Source organism: Phytophthora infestans, genomic scaffold, assembly GCF_000142945.1.
Source record: "Phytophthora infestans T30-4 supercont1.159 genomic scaffold, whole genome shotgun sequence".
In the NCBI taxonomy this organism is placed as follows: domain Eukaryota; phylum Oomycota; class Peronosporomycetes; order Peronosporales; family Peronosporaceae; genus Phytophthora; species Phytophthora infestans.
The window spans coordinates 132,730-150,128 of NW_003303600.1; the positions used below are offsets into that span (position 1 = coordinate 132,730).

Here is a 17,399-nt window from a genome sequence, read left to right on the forward strand (position 1 = left end):
ATACGGCCGGATGCACAGGCTTAGGGTAGCTGGACCGGATTCCTGATTGAACGAGATAAAGAGAGGCGGTGTCACCCACCACCAACGGGTGGCCGACAGCCACAAAACTCTCTCATTCTTCAAAACGACCGCGGGGGCAGCAGACCAGAATGGTGGCGACGTCTGGCAAGATGCCACGACGGACGCTGACAGCGGAAGAGACCCGGTTGTGCAAGGCAGCCCTCAGTGACCGCCACAAGCGTCGCCTTCGTCGAGACGACGAGAGGCAGTCAGCAGCAGAGCCAAAGCATGGCGCTGAGGGGCGTGCGTTGAAGAAGCAGTCTAGGAAGAGGGCGATGAAACTTACGACGACAGCCATGGAGATAGCAGAGTCTAGAGGTCCACATATTGAGCCGGCAGCACCCAAAGAGACAGAAGCAACAGCGAGTACGGACGAAGCTAAAGAGGTAATACCTGTTGCAGAAAATGAGGAAGATTCTGTGGAACCAGAGGTGGAGGAAGTTGTAGCAGACGTGGTGATGGCTGTGGCTTCAGCTGTGGCTTCAAGTGCGCTTCTAACGCCTGTATGAGATGCTCAAGGCGCTGTGGAGACCTTGCGCCCCCCTCGGACGAACAAGCAGGCGCCGGTTACGCAAAGATCCCCGAAACGACGCCGCCGCGTCCTACAAGACAGTCCAGAACGCGAAGCTCAAGCTGAAGGCACCATAAGTGACACCACAGACACCGGTGCTGCGTCAGCTGCCCCGCATCTCCCTGTCGCCTGCGTAGTCGACGGTGATCCTAACATCATGGCGGCTGGTGCACGTGAGTGCACTGGCCTCGGATCAGAAGAGGAATCTGGGCCTGATTCAGACGATGACGACGCGGACAGTGAGTGGGAAGGAGATTGGGAGCTTGGAGAACTCTCTGATGAGGAGTTAGCCGATTGCGTTGGAACTGAGCTACCGGACACGTTCTGCAAGTCGGTGGCGATGAATGCGGCGCGTTTGGCGGAGATGAAACATTCTGGCTGGGAGTATGGTAAGTTATGTTGAACGCTATCCAACATACGCAACTATTATTCCGTCGTTGTCCAACATAATGTTAACATTATCTAACTCACTTTGATGTGCTATTTGTAGACCAGTCCAAATTTGGAGACAATCCTACGTATGAAGACCCTACGACGGGCCTTATGGACCATCTGAGAGCGTCCTTGGAGTGGCTGAAGACCCACTGGCGCTGTTCTTCTACTACCTACCGCCAAAATTGTGGAGACAGATTGCCGTCGAGAGCAATCGCTACCACACGCAGTCGATACCGGGTCGTGCGCAGGCGATTCAAGCGAAGCAGCGTCGTGGTGGTGGAGAAGTAGAGAACCTCGCAGATATTCGTCGGCGACTAGCACGTGTGAAGCCGATAGAACCGTGGGAGGTTTTGCGCGTCATCGCGCTTCTCATTGCAAGGATTCTGTCTCCAGTGCGAAAGGGGATTGCTGCTCACTGGGAGTTGACACCGGCTGGTGCGTTGCCAACGCCACGCTTCGGCAAGTACATGTCCCGCAACCGGTTCTTCCACATAATGGGATACTTGCACTTCTCCAACAACAAGTCGCCTCAAGCTAGCACGGATCGTGTATGGAAGATTCGGCCGGTTATCGAGGTTTTACAGCGTACATTTGCGCGCGGCTACAAGATTCCTCCTGTCATTAGCTTTGACGAAGCTACGCTGCCTTCAAGATCCCGCTACAATCCTACCAGACAGTTCAACAAGGACAAACCGCACAAGTGGGGGACCAAGGTGTTCGTGGCAGCGTGTGCAGATACAGCTTATTGCATGAGGTGCGTTCAAGGTGGCAAGCTAATGCTTGCCACTTTTTGTTTTGGTCTAAGTGCTTATGTTGGACGGGCAAACATCCACATTGTGGAGAATTTCCTAATCCAACATATTTATTACTTTTACTAATATCGTGTGCGTTTGTGCGACTGTTCAGATTCGAGGTGTACTGTGGTGCTAAGAGTAATCTCCGGACTCCGATTCCTGCTGATAATAATTGCGGCGAGGCTGCCGTACTAAGGAACATGAACGCGCTGTGCCCGCCATCACCGACCTCCCCGTGGCGTTTGGTAATCACAGACCGGTTTTACACGTCGGTGAAGATGGCGTTGGAGCTGTTGCAGCGACGGATGTACATTACGGGTACGATCCAGACGCGTATGGCAGGGTACGCGAAGGATGTGAAGACTGACAAGTCTTACAGAACCGTGAATGGTGTGAGAGAGCTAGTACCACCACAGGTGACAATCAAGCTGGCTGAAAATAAGCTTTTTCCGCAGATAACCGCAGCAATGTGGATGGACCGCAATCCCGTCCACATGCTGAGCAGTGGTGGCAGCAGAGAAACAGTCAGTGTCAGTAAGTAAGCCTGTGTGTTTATATATATGTATCATTGCTCACTATTGTGCTTTTTTATTGTAGTGCGGCGTATCAAAGGCCAGATGAAAGAGCTACCGGCACCGGAGCTGGTTCGTGACTATCACCGATACATGGGAGGTGTTGATGTGCACGACCAGCTCCGGATGCAACGCTACAGCGTGCAGCTTTCGTACAAATCACGAAAGTACTACAAGACCTTGTTTCTCGGATTGCTGGACATGGCGTTGGTGAACGCCTTTATTGTGTATCGACACAACCAGCGTGCCAATGGGCACAAATCCCCGAAGCATTCCGCATTCTTCGAGACACTCATGGAACAACTACTTGCTGTTGATGAAAACTCTTTCGCTGAGACTGAGGTAAGTTGCTATGATGGGTTTGGCAACATAAATGCATTTACTAATATGTGTTATGTTGGTTATGTTTCCTATTCTAGAAATCCACCTCCGCTGAGGAGCGTACAGCCGCTTCACCTGCACGAGGAGCGTCGCCAAGACGGGAGGAGCAGCGACGTGGCTCAGACCGCATTGATGATGGCCACGAACTGGCGGAGAACCCAGACAAGGCCGACACTGAAACCGGAAAGAAGCGTCGCCACAGAACCTGCAAAGTGTGTGCTATCTGCAAGGTGGTGCCGCGGAAGTATACGAAGTATTACTGTCCAGAATGCTCTGCAGGGCCAAAGAGGTACGTACATGCTGTTCATGCTTGATACTAACACGGTGATAGCGCTGACTGTAGGTTGTGCCGCAGGAAGTATCTCTGCAACGTTGTTAGGGAGATAAGGGAGCGCACGTGCTTTCAGATATGGCACCTCGACTGGAAGAACGGGAATGACATCCCGAGCCGCTTGCTACGCGACCACAAGATACGCGACCGAGCGCCAGCGGAGCGTCCAGGCAAGAAGCGGAGACGCAGACAGCAGGTAGGCGAGAGCGGAGCAAGTGCTGGTGCTGGTGCTGGGGAGTCGAGCGAAGAAGATGATGAAGCGGTGGAGGAGGAGGCGTAGTGGTTGCGCCGTCTGGTCGTACATGTCTATGCAAGGAGCAATCAATTGATACGGCACTTGATCTTTCTTGTTATTGGCTATAATAAATGAACTCACCGCTGCTGGACGTATGCAACAGCACAAAGATAGGCTAATCAATAAACAGTACATATCTTATGTTTATTTATACAGCATAGTTGTATATGATCGTCTCAATGTACTACATAAACCCTCCTTTATGTTGGAGAATCCGTACTATACACACTGGCAAGTCGTTGTTACCACCCCGATCCCGCGCCAAGATATCCGGACTTAATTGAAACCCCATACAAATTCCTTTATATCTGTATATGGGACGAGGTCAAAATATACCCTCATATTTGAGGCCGGGAACTAAGGGGTTAAGGCTAGGCTGGTTGTTCAGGGTAACACACAGCTATATGGCATCGGCTACAAGGAGGTATTCGCTCCCGTGGCCCGCTATGAGTCTTTGCGGGTGCTGTTGGCATTGGCCACAATTCTAGGACTGGAGCTACACCAAATGGATGTATCTACAGCCTTTTTAAATGGTATCTTACATGAAAGTATCTATATGAGGCAGCCATTGGGATTTCGTCATGGCACTGGGCACCTTGTATGTAGGTTGAAAAAGCCTGTATGGGTTAAAACAGGCACCCAGAATCTGGTATGCCGTTCTAAATGAGTTTCTTACCTGTTTAGGATTTTTTAGATGCAAGAAAGAACATTGCTTGTATCTAAAACGGTGGGATATCAAAGGGATTGAACACATTCTGATCATCTGCGTCTATGTTGACGACCTGACAATTGCGGGCTCACATCTGAGCTCGATCAGCGATCTGAAGGCTAAACTGTCTGCAAAGTTTACAATAAAAGACTTGGGCGAGTTGCATTACCTGCTAAAAATGGAGATCAAAAGAGATTCACAAAAGAAAACACTCAGAATCTCACAGCAGAAGTACATCAACGATCTTCTGGTAAAGTATCAAATGCGAGACTGTAGTACAGAACCCACACCACAAGCGAAAAGTGTTATATTAGAAAAGGAAAAGGATATGAGCCCAGAACAGATAGCGGCCCAACCATTCGATTACAGAGGTTTAGTGGGTTCACTGATGTATCTTGTCCGAGGTACTAGACCTGATATTGCTAATGCTGTAAGAGAGCTTAGTAAATATCGATCTTGCTATAATAAGACCCATTGAAGGGCGGCTCAGCGAGTACTAAAGTACTTGAAAGGAACGTCGAAGTATGGCATTGAGTACAATGGAAATAGTACCACTAAGTTAGAGCTATACACAGACGCGAGCTTCGCGAATGCATCGGAAGGAAGGAAGTCAATCACAGGATATGTATCAATACTTGCTGGTGCATGCATCTCTTGGAAAAGCATTAAGCAAGATTGTATTAGTATTCATACAGCAGAATCTGAATTAGTAGCCGCTAGTGAAGGTGTTCGAGAGGCGATGTGGTTGAGTCTACTATTGAAAGAATTAGGCTACGGCCAAGTACTATCCACCCAATGCTGGTGTGATAATACTGCCGCAATAAGTATCATTAAGGATCCTTGCAGTCACTCATCTACCAAGCACATTGATATCAGGCATCTGTATGCCGTGACAAACATGAGGACAAAAGTATCATTGTGAATTACTGTAGCACCAACGACATGTTGGCTGATGCCCTTACGAAGCCATTAAGCCAAACACAGTTTGAAAAACTCATGATGGGGATAAAAGAGTTGGGTTAATCATCAGCCTCCAATTTAGTTTTACGCCTCAAATAAGGTTAGGTCCCTCAAATAAAAGATTGACGGTCATTTGGTGTAAACACAAGTTCTTGTCAATTTAAGAGAATTATTAAGACGTTTAGGAAAAGGATTACAGTAAAGGAAGGCCTTAAGGAAAGGGTTCTGGTTACAGACTAGTTTTAAGGTTAAAACCTTAAGTTTAATGGTCACCTAGCCCTAAGTTTGGAAATTGAACAGGTCCAGGCTATTAGCCACTTGACTTGAGTACATTTTACTCAAACTTTCGGTTAATTTCACTCCTGACTCTCTCAATTCCCGCCGCTGAAAGGCACAACTGGTCTAAGACTAGACACCCACGAGTAGCCGAATGATCGGACTTTCTACTTGCAGAGCTCACATCATGGGCGCTTGGCTGACCGTTTGAGGTGCCAAAAGGCGGGGACCTGAATGGCCGCTGTGGCTTAGGCCGGTCTGCTGTCGCCGAAGAAGGATACAAGCAGCTTGTGGATGCCCCCCCGAAGGGCTTTCGTCGGGACCCGCACCTGTGCAGCTCGGAAGAAAAAGAGCGAGTGAAGAGCTCAGTCCAATATCGGCAACAAACAATACAAAGAGTAAGTCTCTTTAGAATATAAGATAAAGTATTGGATCAGATTTTGGGTTCTGCGACAAGGCAAATCTGGGACCAAGGTGGTGACAAACCATCCCTCGAGAAGGATCTTGAGTGACAATGAGAAGACGTTAAGTGACGAAGAAATGATGGAGAACGCGAGCATCTTAAGTGGGAGTGTTGCGCCGCAATATCATTCAGTTTGTATGCAGAGAAATGAAGTAAAATGATAGGTCAATAATGGTGTAGCTCTCTGCTATTGGTAGCGATGGCAGCAGCTCGTCCTAGCCATTCAAGAAGAAAGAGGCCGCGTGCGATAGGTGAAGCCGAGGGGTGTAATGGAGAGATGGCCGATGCCATCTCACTTCCAAAACTGACGGCCTAGATCAACAACTACCTACAGCTGTACGCAAAAGGCTCAAAACCTGTTCGAAGTGCTCGACCCTCGGGTCAGCGCCTTCGTGTGCAACGCAGTCGTGGATTCCAACGCAAAAGGGAGAGTGAGATTCGATCTTACTCTTCCTATTCTTCCTATCTTTACTGTCTTCCACGTGGAGGTCTCACAGCCTCACGTTCGCACTCCATACGTACCACACTCCAGCCACAAACCTCCGGCAGTAGCAGCTGCTCGTCGCTCCCTCGTCCAGAGTGAACCCGCGCATGTGCATCATCTTTCAACAGGCTCCCTGCCCAGTTCGGGTTCGTAGAAACAGTAGAACCGTGGTTAAGGTTCGGTTCGTCCCAGGGGTGACTTAACCCGCCGAAGCGTAGCGGAGGCGGGAAGGCCAAAACAAGTAGAACTAAACCTAAACTACCGCCGCGTAGCGGCGGCGCTCGGCTAGTTATTTAATAATATCAGCTGATGTTGTGAGCGAGTATAGTACTCTAATACTCCGAGTCTAGAATCTGACAGTGAAGTCAGATATGCATGTAGTAAACACCTCAACAGGGAATTTCTAGAACTTCGTCAGTGGTACCAGGCGATTGGACAAGTTTCGGTGGGGTACTATTGGAGCTACGTCAGGGTGGGCCACAATTACAAGTTTTACACCATGCGTAAACAAATGTAGGAGAAAAACGTATCATGAGCGTGCTACTTATTCATTAGTGTCCGAATCTTCTCAGGGGTTGACGGGTCATTGTAGTGTAGACTGCAGTACTTGATGGTGTCGAGCAATTCCGTTGTTGCTCCGTTCTGTTTCCACTGCACGAGCTCCTTGACGCAGCGCTTGATCTGTACGCACAAAACAAGGATAAGTACAAGTAAATTTGGACGGCAACGGGGTCGTTCGTACCTTCACTTCCGATTTAGATCCAAACGCTCCATGAGCCGCTGTATGGTCGTACAGGATGATAGCTCCAGTCATAGCCCGAAGGTAGTTCATCATAGGACGCCCATCTTTTGGTCTGCCATGTATACAAAGTTAGATCTCACGAAAAACAAAAACTGGAGTAAAGAGCCACCTACCTGCTACCTGTCATCGAGGAACAACGGGAATTTGCCAGGAAGGCTGATACGTCTACAGCGGACGGCTCTTTCGTCATGGCGCACTCGATCGCTCGGATCAGCACCTTCAGCATTGGACAATGATCGGCCACGAAAAATGACATGGCATTCAGCGGGGCGTCGGTGAGACTGTCGAATATACATGAACAATTTAGTGGTAAGGACACGAAGCTGGAGGGTTTTACATGCTTAGGAGCGAAACACAAACCTCTCTAGTTGGTTTGACAACGTGGCGTTAACCGCTACAAACCGTCGAAAGTGGCTGAGGTCGTTCTGAATATCGGGAGTCTTCGCCTTCAGACTATCAAAACTCACTGCAAAGTCTACCAGACTCGCGATCTTCTCCATGAGGAAACCTGCAGCCTTCTTGGTTGCTGAATGAAAAAAAAACGTTATGCGCATTGAATCAGTGGTATGCATTCTCCATCAGTAATCGAGATGCAACACACATTTTTGACTAGAAATCTGGACAAGTGCCGCAAATATCGTCTCTTCAAAGCGAATGCAAACTGTTAGTGTCGTTTGCCTTTCCTCACGTACAGCGATGAATAGTCGTACCGGTATCGATGGCGAGGTCGTACAGACTTCGGATCACGGTAATATTTGGCACTAGCCTCATTATAAGCTCCATCTTCAGCCCCTCATTACTCGGTTCGCGAATGGTCTGAGTGATACTAAGGTAAGCGCTAATGTTCATTACACCTGCTGAGCTGTATCGCCTTTATACGTGCCTTTTGGATGAGGTGAAGGCATCCTTCGTAGCACTGCACTCTTATTAGAGCATTCTTGGCTTGTGCGATAATAACATCCGATTCGGCCGCAAGGTCTTGGCACATTTGGTCGATAATGGCCTCTGCAAGCAGGATAATTAGTAAGTAAACCGTCACAGAGCCTGTAGTCGAAAAGCCATTTTCAAATGCCCGACCGACTGCTCGTACCGGAAAAGCTTTTGTCGCTACTGTGGCGTAGCGAAAAGTTGAATAGCCGCGGCATCCTGTCGGAGTGGACGTCGCGTAGTGGTGTGCGTTTATTTGCTATGGCCTTAGGATGGGGTATTACTGCGACAAAATGTCGTCCTCTTTCGCGCGAGATCCTGCACAAGACGAATCTCGCTCCAGTCTTCCGTTGAGAAGTGTAACTATAGCTTCCTCCTTGAAACCACTGGCACCTCACCCACCCAGTGGAGAGAGTGGAGAGATCACATTGTTGCATAATTCGCGGCTATTCTTGCCAGCCATATCAGCATAGTGAGTTAAAGGACTTCGGATGGCTGCCAACGAGATTTTCAACGATCTCAATCTTGTTCTGCAGCTCAACCAGCGTATCGAGGCTGCGTCTGGAGAGGAATCTTTGTCTGACAAGCACTCATCGTTCAAGATACTGACTAGCCTCGAGTGTGTAGGCTGCTCTGAGTCGCGAGAAGATGCACAATTCGACCATCAACGCTCGACATTCCTGTCGGTGAGCTCTAGCGACTTGCCATTCCATCTCCAAGGCGACACGAATTTCAATGAAGCGAGTGCACTGGCAAAGCGACGAGCTCTGCGCTTCTCAGAAGCTGTCAAAACTCGAATTGAGTTTCTATGGGAAGTGGCAGGAGGGAAGAAACGAGCGGAAATGGCTCAACGAGTGCGCCAACAGCAACGTGAGGGTGATGAACGCACAAGACGACAAAGTGTTCACCGCACAGCTGCAGGTAGTGAAAATAAGCACCTACTTCCTCCGATTGAAGCTCTAGACGAACAGGACTACGTGGCTCTGATGCTGCTCGTTTTCAAAGTATTACGCGATGACTTCGTGCTGGAGATTGCTCACAAACAGATTCGATGCGACTGGGAGGTGGACAGTCACCACGGGAATGCTTTGAGCTTTGAGCAGTTCTTTGCTGCAGTATTCGAATTGGTGGACGTTTGGACGTGCGATGTGGAGGAGGCCACCTACGAACGCTTCTTGCATCTACTAGCTCTTCGTATTACACGACGCGTTGCCGTTTTTATGGATGGGGCCGAGCTCAAGCTTTCCCTGTCTGATAATTTTGAACCCGAAGTCGTGGTGAAATCTATTCCGTTGAGAACTGTCCCGAGATTCGTTTCTGTTGCTCGTGTTGTGGCTGCTATAGGAGTGACTACAGTCGGAGACTTAGCACGAGCAGACCCCAGAGTTGTAGAGCGGAATCGAATCGATTTCATTCATCGAAATTTCGGAGGTGTCGTACCCAACAGCCTCAGCGAAATGCGAAAGATTGGGCAGGATCTGCAGACTCTTCTGGAAATGTTTAAAAGTATTGCTCTTCAATTCGAAAATATTAACTATGTTCTCGACAATAACGTACTGCGTAGACCACCCAAGAATGTTGTGGCGTCCCATCAACAGGCCGAAGAAAGCAGTGAAGAACCTGGTGATGTTGGCTTTGCTGGTAGCGACCGTTCTGGCGGAATATCTGTTGGAACTGGAATCAACGGTGATTATATTAACCCTTATGTCGTCGGAACCAGGGCATCAAGTAGAAGTGATGCTCTTTTAAGGCAGGCCCAGGCTACTGTCGATGACAAAGCGTGGAGTGGCTCCATCACGGGCGGATCTACGCCAACTCCTCGTCTTTTTCACAGTTCGAAGAATGCTGGATCTAGTACAAGGACTGCTAGTGAACCCGACAGCAGAAACAACTCTCAGTCTCAAGTGAATGGCAGAGATCGAGGCGCGAGCGAGTGCAGTGCTGGCTTCATTCAGCCGATAAATACTATCTACGATCTACAAACCGCTAATGCAGATGTCGTGAACGCTTTGCGCTCGACGTTTTTGATCGAAAAAGCGATTTCAATTGAACGGCACACAGAACTACCAGCCATTCGAAACGAACTAATCAAATTCGGAGCTGATGTCGAAGTCGCAAAGCTCCCAGACGAAACAGTCCGCGACCGGTATAATGCTTTGTATGATCTCCTAGTTTTACGAGACGGAGAAAGCCTGAAAGCACTGGCAGCTGTCATGTTGGAGCAGATCAAGTTGGAGTTGAGTAAGCATGGAATACTTGTTGATGACGAGGAAGCTGTCGAAGAAGTGTACGACGGATTTTTCGCCTCTGTAGTGACGGGGACGGGTAATTCCATCGTACAAGAGGCTCAACGTTGGATGGACGGTATGGTACAGGGCCACAAAGTGACTGATTATATCCAGCACGATTTCTGCGAACTAAAGTCAATTGACGAAGTAAACCTGCTTGGTGCCAATCACGGAGACGAAGAGTTTCTGTCCCTTTTGGCCAAAGATGACGATGAAGAAGAAAAAGTGACTCTAGACACCAGCACACCAATTCGGAAGAAAAACTTAAGTTTTAAGCATAGGAAACCGAGTCGAGCAACAAGTGTGTCAATGCCACCACCTGTTGACACTTCCAAGGAAACCCAAAGCAAATTGTCGTATCCAAAGGAAGTATTGTTACCCCATGCGCTTCCAGATCAATTGGATACCTTAGTGACTGATGACCTGGACCGCGGCACGAGTGACTTTAAAAAGAAGAACGAGAAATCCAAAAAGAAGAAAAAACTCCTCGAGCCGCAGACAGCTTCTCAACCCCCTGCCACTTCTTCTGGCTCTCATGAGTTTCGAGAATCTCCCACTCCAATGGAAGACGGGCAGTCACCAAGCGGGAGTCATCAAAAAGAAGAATCAACACCTACAGTTTGTAAGCCCAAGCTTATCGTCACTACTCAAGCTGGCCACGTGCAGACTGAGGTATCAGCGAATAAAGCAGTCAACCAAAGTACAATGACACACCTTGGACCTCCAGTTGAAGCAACGGACGCAGTAGATGTAGTTGAACCTTTTGATGCCCAGCGCAACAAGTCGACGCTCCCCTCACGCCATGGTCGTCCAAACAAGGAACTTTCGATTGATACTTCTGCAGGCGAGAAGAACCTTCACGATATGTCTGAGGAATACTCTGCGCGTGACGCTCTGAATGTTGCAATCGAGTTTGAAATGGAAGATCCTGTTCAAAATGTTGGCGCACGCGTCGACATGGAAAGGTATGTGCTTTACCTCGCCGAACCTACTTAGTTTTTAGAGATGACTTAGCAGTTTTGTCGCGCTCAGGTCCATTTCTTTGGAGCCCAAGATACCAAAAATTGTAATTGGAGGCTCTGCGAGCGCGAAAAATGTACCAGTTACTGGGCGCTACATCCAACTCTTGGGTCTTGGAACAGTAGTGACCACTAAAGACGAGCGTGGATTCTTTCAACTGCTGCGATCGCATGAAGGCCTCGACACTGACCTAGTAAGTGTAGTTAAGTATCTTTCTTTCTCGAAGTATTTGCTGCTGTCTGACCTCCTTTATGTTACTTGTGGTGGTGTCAAAGGTGTGCTTTGATATTGGGACTGATCTCGAGACGGCTTTGGCTAAGCTCCAAACAGCTCAACAGTTTGTAGGCAATCGGGTGATTCTATTCGGCGGAAATGCAGACGAACCCGAGAGAACGCAACATGTTGCGTTGGAATGCCTCGCGAACGGAGCACTCTACTTTGCTACCGTCCCGTTCAACTTTCCCCGCCTACGAGAAAGAATCATGTCATTTTTTGAGACTTCCAAGCAGCCATACATCCTACGACAGCGGAAACCCCCGGGCCAAACTGCTCAAATGGGCTCTTCTATTGGCACTGGTAGCCTTTTTGCACTACATGACGAACCACGACGAGTCTCAACGAGTGTAGCTTTCGCCAAGACACCCCGACGTAAAGTTGCAGTGGCAATTCCCGCTCTACCGTCTTTGTCACACACTCTTCCGTCGTTACACCAAGCTCCAAGTGAGACTCGACAAGCTGACTTCACTCCCATCGCACCCAGTACACCTCGCTCTTCACAGTCCAGAAACAGATCGCCGCGCTTTTCAGCAGCACTGAAGAAACTCATCCGGTGATTTCTTCGCAGTCGAAATCTAACGGTTAAGCTTCTGCTGCCGACTAACCAACGCGCTTAAAGTTTGCCCCTCTTCCATACTGGATAGTGGCCATCACGTAATCAACCACACGAAGGCGGAAAACAAGATTGAAATGCTCCCACCAGTAGCCCAGCCATGCTACCACCCCGGTACGTGTCCCTTCCGAGGAGAATGCTGAATGGCCGCTAACCGCAAAATTCCCCATGATCAAAAATCTCTCCCTGAATTTATCGACAGCAAAATCAGGAACATGGACAGTGGTAGGCAACATGTTCAGCGCACCTGGTGGTTCCTCCCAGATCTTTATTCAGAGCCCGAATCATGTTATTCGTCCGAAAGACAAAGAGCATATCCCTCGGAAGTTGCTCCAGAAAGTCGGTGACCTGGATAGCAAATGTCAGTCAAGTCGCTATGAACTGGATTTCTGGCATCTCTATGGCTTAGTTACGCACGTTGGAGAAGCGCATGTTCTTGAGATCCTCGGAAAGTTTCTGGCGTTCCGACTCGCTCATTGACGCGTCCAGACGTCCCTTGTGGTTGATCGTCCGGTACGTAAACAGCAACGGCAAGTACTTGGCCAATTCTCCAACATTTAGTCTCCTACCGCAATCGTCTAGTAGATTGCTGTCCCGCATCAACATCGCACGCCATAAATCGCAGTATGTTTCGCGGAATTCGCCGTCCAGCTCGCGGTACAGCCCATGGTCTAGAAGAACGAGCTGTTCTTTGCATTTGGCTTGAGGGTCCGGATTCCGACGTACGAAGATGTTGCCAGCGTGTGGGTCGCAATGAACGAATCCGTGGCAGAAAACCATTTCGCTAAACACTTTACACAGCACTCGAGCGACTTGAGGCGGATCGAGACCAAGTTCTCGGATAGCTTCGACCTGCGAGATCTTGGGTGCGGAGATGAACTCCATCGACATGATTCGCTTTGTACTCAGGTCATCGTACACGACAGGCACGTGGACATTTCTGTTGTGCTTGAAGCACCCAGCGATGCGTCGACTATTGCTCTTTTCGTTTTCGAAGTCCAGCTAAGTAGTTTTTATTGACCAAAAACACGCAACAGTTTAGTACACTCCGTATCAAAACGTGTTGAATATACATGTACATGAAGTAGCGTACCTCGGACAGCAGAGCACGCTTGAACTCTGGAAACAGCCATTGGATCTGGACATCAGGAAAGAAATACTCGGTGAGTTGAAAGGCCCACTTGATGACCTGGATGTCTGCTTTCATCTGGGACTCTAGATGTGGATACTGGACTTTCACAGCCAGCTCACGTCCTTGATGGTCCACAGCGTGATGCACTTGAGCTAGCGACGCCGAAGCAATTGGAGTCTGGTCGAATTCCTTAAAAATCTCGTACCAGGGTCGCCCCATCTCCGCCTCGAGGGTCTGTTTGACCTTGTCGAATGACATAGGCTTGGCCTGGTCCTGCAGTTGAGCCAACGTCTCTGTGTACTCCTTGGGGAGTCCGTGGTTGAAAGTGGCTAGCTGCTGACCAAACTTTGTGTAAATCCCCCCATTTTGGAAGCACAAGTGGAAAAGTCTCTGGGCGATTCGTCGGTTTAGATGCTGCAACTTGGGGCGATAGTCTGGGTCGACTCTCTCCGTGCCTCTAAAGTGGAGTCGGTAGTCCCAGACCACTTGACCCCCGGTGACGAACACACGTAGCGACCGTGACAAGTTTTTGCTGGTTGAGAGGAAAATTAGTGGATGCGATTGCAACATGCAGAGGGAGAAACTTTTTTTACGCGTTGGCTTCATCGAGAGCGCAGGCGCCGCCAGAGAGCAGCGTGAGGGCTACAAGCGACCGCATCGAGCGTGTGGAGAACAGGCCGGGCGTCATGGTGGCGCGGAAATGCCTTTAGATTGTGAAATGGCCGCAGTGGCACCGCAGGAATGATTGCTGGAGTGTCATTTCTGATACTACCGTAACATTGAAATAAAAGAGACAAAAAATCTAGGATGTACAGTACAGTGATATTTATAGTAAACATGAAGACAAGAATTCTGGACATGACTGGTGTTACATGTACATTTTAATGTAACAGTTCAGCCGACATAAAAAGTGTGGGAATGACATACATGTTCTTTGACTTTACGTCAAAGCAGCGACAAGTTATTAATAGTGGAACTTTGCTCCGATCTTTGGCGACGATGAAACTACCTTTGGTAGTCTACCAGTAAGCTTAGGGACGCAGGTCGATTTATTTGCAGTCCGTCTTGCCGGCGATAAACTTGCCGTCTTTGGAGTTTTCGCAGCCACACTGGCCCGTTCCAGGGTCCCTGATGCAGCCGGTGCCGACGCCGCTGTCGGTACCGTTACCACTGTTCATTCACATGCGCGCGTTAGTAAGAAACGATTTCACTTTTGGTATAGAACCAGGATAAACCTACTTCCAGAAGAACGTCCAGCAGTCGGGGTTTTTCTTCATTTGCTTCGGAGTGGGCACGTGGCACGTGTACGCAGTGCAGTTTCCATACGGGTAGCCGTGGTTGCCGTCATACTGATGGTCCTGGACGAAAACAGCAAACGTCTGCTTGTCGTGTGTACGAGTGTTGTGCGAGCACTCAGCCGCCTGGATGGCGGTGGACACCTTCGTCTCTCGGCAGTTGTAAAGACTCGGGCACTTGCCCTTGCTATTGGTGCGGCAAGGAGCGAGAGTAGCAGAGACGAGCGCGGGAGCGGCTAGAAGAGCAAGGGCGAAAGAGACGCGCATCCTGAATTAAGCTTTGCTTCTCGAAGGAAATCAAAAGTGGTAGTGGTACTTCTCGCTGTTAGGATGGCAGTTGGCGGCTGAACGACGCTTACCCGCTACTGGTGTTGATTGCCAGACAACTTTTTGAATACAATACATGTAGTTACCCGGTAATTAAGCTCATGTACAAGCGATACTGTATCACCTCATATGTGTCCACTATCTGTTTGGTTCTCGACGCGACGAAGAGAGGCACGGACGATGCCGGCATTCCACCGCTCCAGCTGTCAGGACATGTACTGTACAGGTTTGATTTTATTGTTTGGCGAACATCCCAACATTCACAAATGACAACCTAACAGTCAAAACCGTGTCGACGACAACCCAATGTACCGTAACATCATGGTAGTCGTGCTTTCTCTTGCCAGGCTATCGGTATCAAATCGGTCAATACCGATTCGCTGCGAAGATGGCCCAGTATTTTAATTTGGTAACCGGGACTTGAGGGTCAGAGTCTGACTCAGACGACAAAATCGAAAACCCGACGTTGACAACCGATGGTCATGCCATGGAGATCCATTGGAGTCCATGAATCATGGACTCCATGCGTCCTAACACGTGGTATCGAATCGAGACTACTGGTACATCCTGGTCCGATAGGGGTCTAGTCAACACCTTGCACATACTACATGTAATACATCTGTACGTGCTCCTGAGCGAGTACCATTAATACATACCTGGGCGGCCCAGTGGGCCAGGCACGATGCCAGCGGCCACCTGGCGGAAGTGGCTTCCATTTGCTCGCTGTTCGCGCGAAAAAAAAGGATAGACTGTGAATTTTAGATTTTGCGTGTGCACAGATTTTACTTTAAAGATCTGTAATAATTGAGCATGTTATCAAACGTTCGCATCAATGAAAGCGTGCTTCACGGTGAGTAAAAGAATCAATCGTCGTTTGCATGTTCGTCCGTCGCATTCCAAATTCTTGAGGATTTCCCCCTTTTTTTAATTTAATTATGGGATAATATTAGGCAGCTACAGATAAATTACCTACATGTACCATAATCCAGCCAGAGGCCAGTAAAAAATTTAACTACTGTTCCGAGCTTATCCACCGGTCCTTTCGTACTGAGTTACCACACCGCTCAAACTATTATTGATAATACTAATTATTATTCAGCGGAAAACCCCGTTATATTATGAGTACAGCCAGTTATCAGACGATAAAAAATAAAAATTAGATTTTATGGCGTAAGGGCATGACCGCAAAATGCGGATAAGACAGCATATCAAAATAGTTTACAGATATTTGAGGATAGCTTGCCCCACCACTGAGGATAAGAGCAAATAAATTACGGGACCGACAGCTAATTGACTGAATTTGCCGTCGCATTTGCTGATCACCAACGCCAGAAAAAATGGTCTTAACGAAATCCAGTGTAAGCGACAAATAAAACCCATAAGCAATGCATATAACGGTTTTGGATAAATTTGCTGCAAAACGGCTGGTTCAGCAGCCAAAGGGAAATTGCCAGTTTACAAAACTAAGTTTATTGATAGCAGCCCTCTCGGAGTGACAGCACAAAAATGCGGATAACTCCAAGAATAATGATTATATTGAGACTCCACTTGCGCCAAAATTAAGCTGAAACACTAGGCGATTTTTGCAGAATTTTTGGCACGAAAATTTTCAGATTTGATTTGGGCAGATTCTACGCACCGTTTTCACTAGTCGAAAAACTTATTAACTTACTCCACAATAACCGCCTTTAATTCATTTCTTGGTTTCAGACGGGTTCGGTATGAACCAGTACTACCGATATATTAGGCCCACGTGTCTTGTCGCAGTTTTATTGCCCAATAGTTGAGAACCTGTCAATGGTTCTTGCTGAAAGGTCGCGGTTCTTGTAACGGGGTACGTATTCTCAAGTGTACCCCTAGTTACACTAAGTGTGACACATCACACTTTAGAAGTATGACACGTCATACTTCGGGATATCTGGTACATGGTACCAGAGTTGTGACGGGGTCACACAGCACCTTGCGCTAGAGGAAGTTATCTTCCGAGAGTATACAAACTCTCAGTGAACGGCAGCTCACAGGTCCTCTCTTTAATTAAAGAGAGCGAAGTGACCTAAATAAGGTAGATTGTAAACTGAGTATATTTATAGGTAGGTTAAGTTTGAGGTTAATACAAACTATCAGTTACCTATAGAAATGCAATGTCATTTAACCAATGGTTGGTTTTGAATGACCTTGGTACCTTGTACCAAATATCCCGGAGTATGACATGTCATACTCCTGAAGTGTGAAGTGTCACACTTCATGTAACCAGGGTACACTTAGTGCTACGTACCCCGTTACATCCTCCCCCACTTAGGTTCGGTTTACCGACCAATCAGAATGAAGAGATGTTCGTCACAAACTCTCATTCTCAAAGTCGAAAACCATCGACTCGGCGCGCGAGCG

At 48.2% G+C, this 17,399-nt stretch overlaps 5 protein-coding genes across 5 annotated transcripts; 2 read left to right on the plus strand and 3 right to left on the minus strand.

Moving 5' to 3' along the window:
- Positions 1-6,871: 6,871 nt before the first annotated feature.
- On the minus strand, positions 6,872-8,121 carry PITG_20518 (sporangia induced hypothetical protein; the record flags this gene model as incomplete). Its single annotated transcript, XM_002895561.1, has 7 exons — positions 6,872-7,012; positions 7,074-7,185; positions 7,247-7,414; positions 7,494-7,659; positions 7,735-7,776; positions 7,844-7,932; positions 7,988-8,121. The coding sequence occupies 7 exons, from the start codon at positions 8,119-8,121 to the stop codon at positions 6,872-6,874; spliced, it is 852 nt and encodes a 283-aa protein (XP_002895607.1).
- A 430-nt stretch (positions 8,122-8,551) lies between these two features.
- On the plus strand, positions 8,552-10,577 carry PITG_20519 (uncharacterized protein; the record flags this gene model as incomplete). The annotated part of the gene is made up of 4 exons (XM_002895562.1): positions 8,552-8,619; positions 8,674-9,637; positions 9,995-10,495; positions 10,554-10,577. 4 exons carry the CDS (start codon positions 8,552-8,554, stop codon positions 10,575-10,577), a joined length of 1,557 nt encoding a protein of 518 aa, XP_002895608.1.
- A 1,273-nt stretch (positions 10,578-11,850) lies between these two features.
- PITG_20521 (uncharacterized protein) lies at positions 11,851-12,201 on the plus strand (the record flags this gene model as incomplete). Its single annotated transcript, XM_002895563.1, has 1 exon — positions 11,851-12,201. One exon carries the CDS (start codon positions 11,851-11,853, stop codon positions 12,199-12,201), a length of 351 nt encoding a protein of 116 aa, XP_002895609.1.
- Positions 12,202-12,244: 43 nt separating this feature from the next.
- PITG_20520 (glycoside hydrolase, putative) lies at positions 12,245-14,077 on the minus strand (the record flags this gene model as incomplete). Its single annotated transcript, XM_002895564.1, has 5 exons — positions 12,245-12,443; positions 12,505-12,605; positions 12,675-13,259; positions 13,351-13,921; positions 13,983-14,077. 5 exons carry the CDS (start codon positions 14,075-14,077, stop codon positions 12,245-12,247), a joined length of 1,551 nt encoding a protein of 516 aa, XP_002895610.1.
- A 361-nt stretch (positions 14,078-14,438) lies between these two features.
- PITG_20522 (uncharacterized protein) lies at positions 14,439-14,951 on the minus strand (the record flags this gene model as incomplete). Its single annotated transcript, XM_002895565.1, has 2 exons — positions 14,439-14,559; positions 14,629-14,951. 2 exons carry the CDS (start codon positions 14,949-14,951, stop codon positions 14,439-14,441), a joined length of 444 nt encoding a protein of 147 aa, XP_002895611.1.
- Between the last annotated feature and the right edge of the window lie 2,448 nt (positions 14,952-17,399).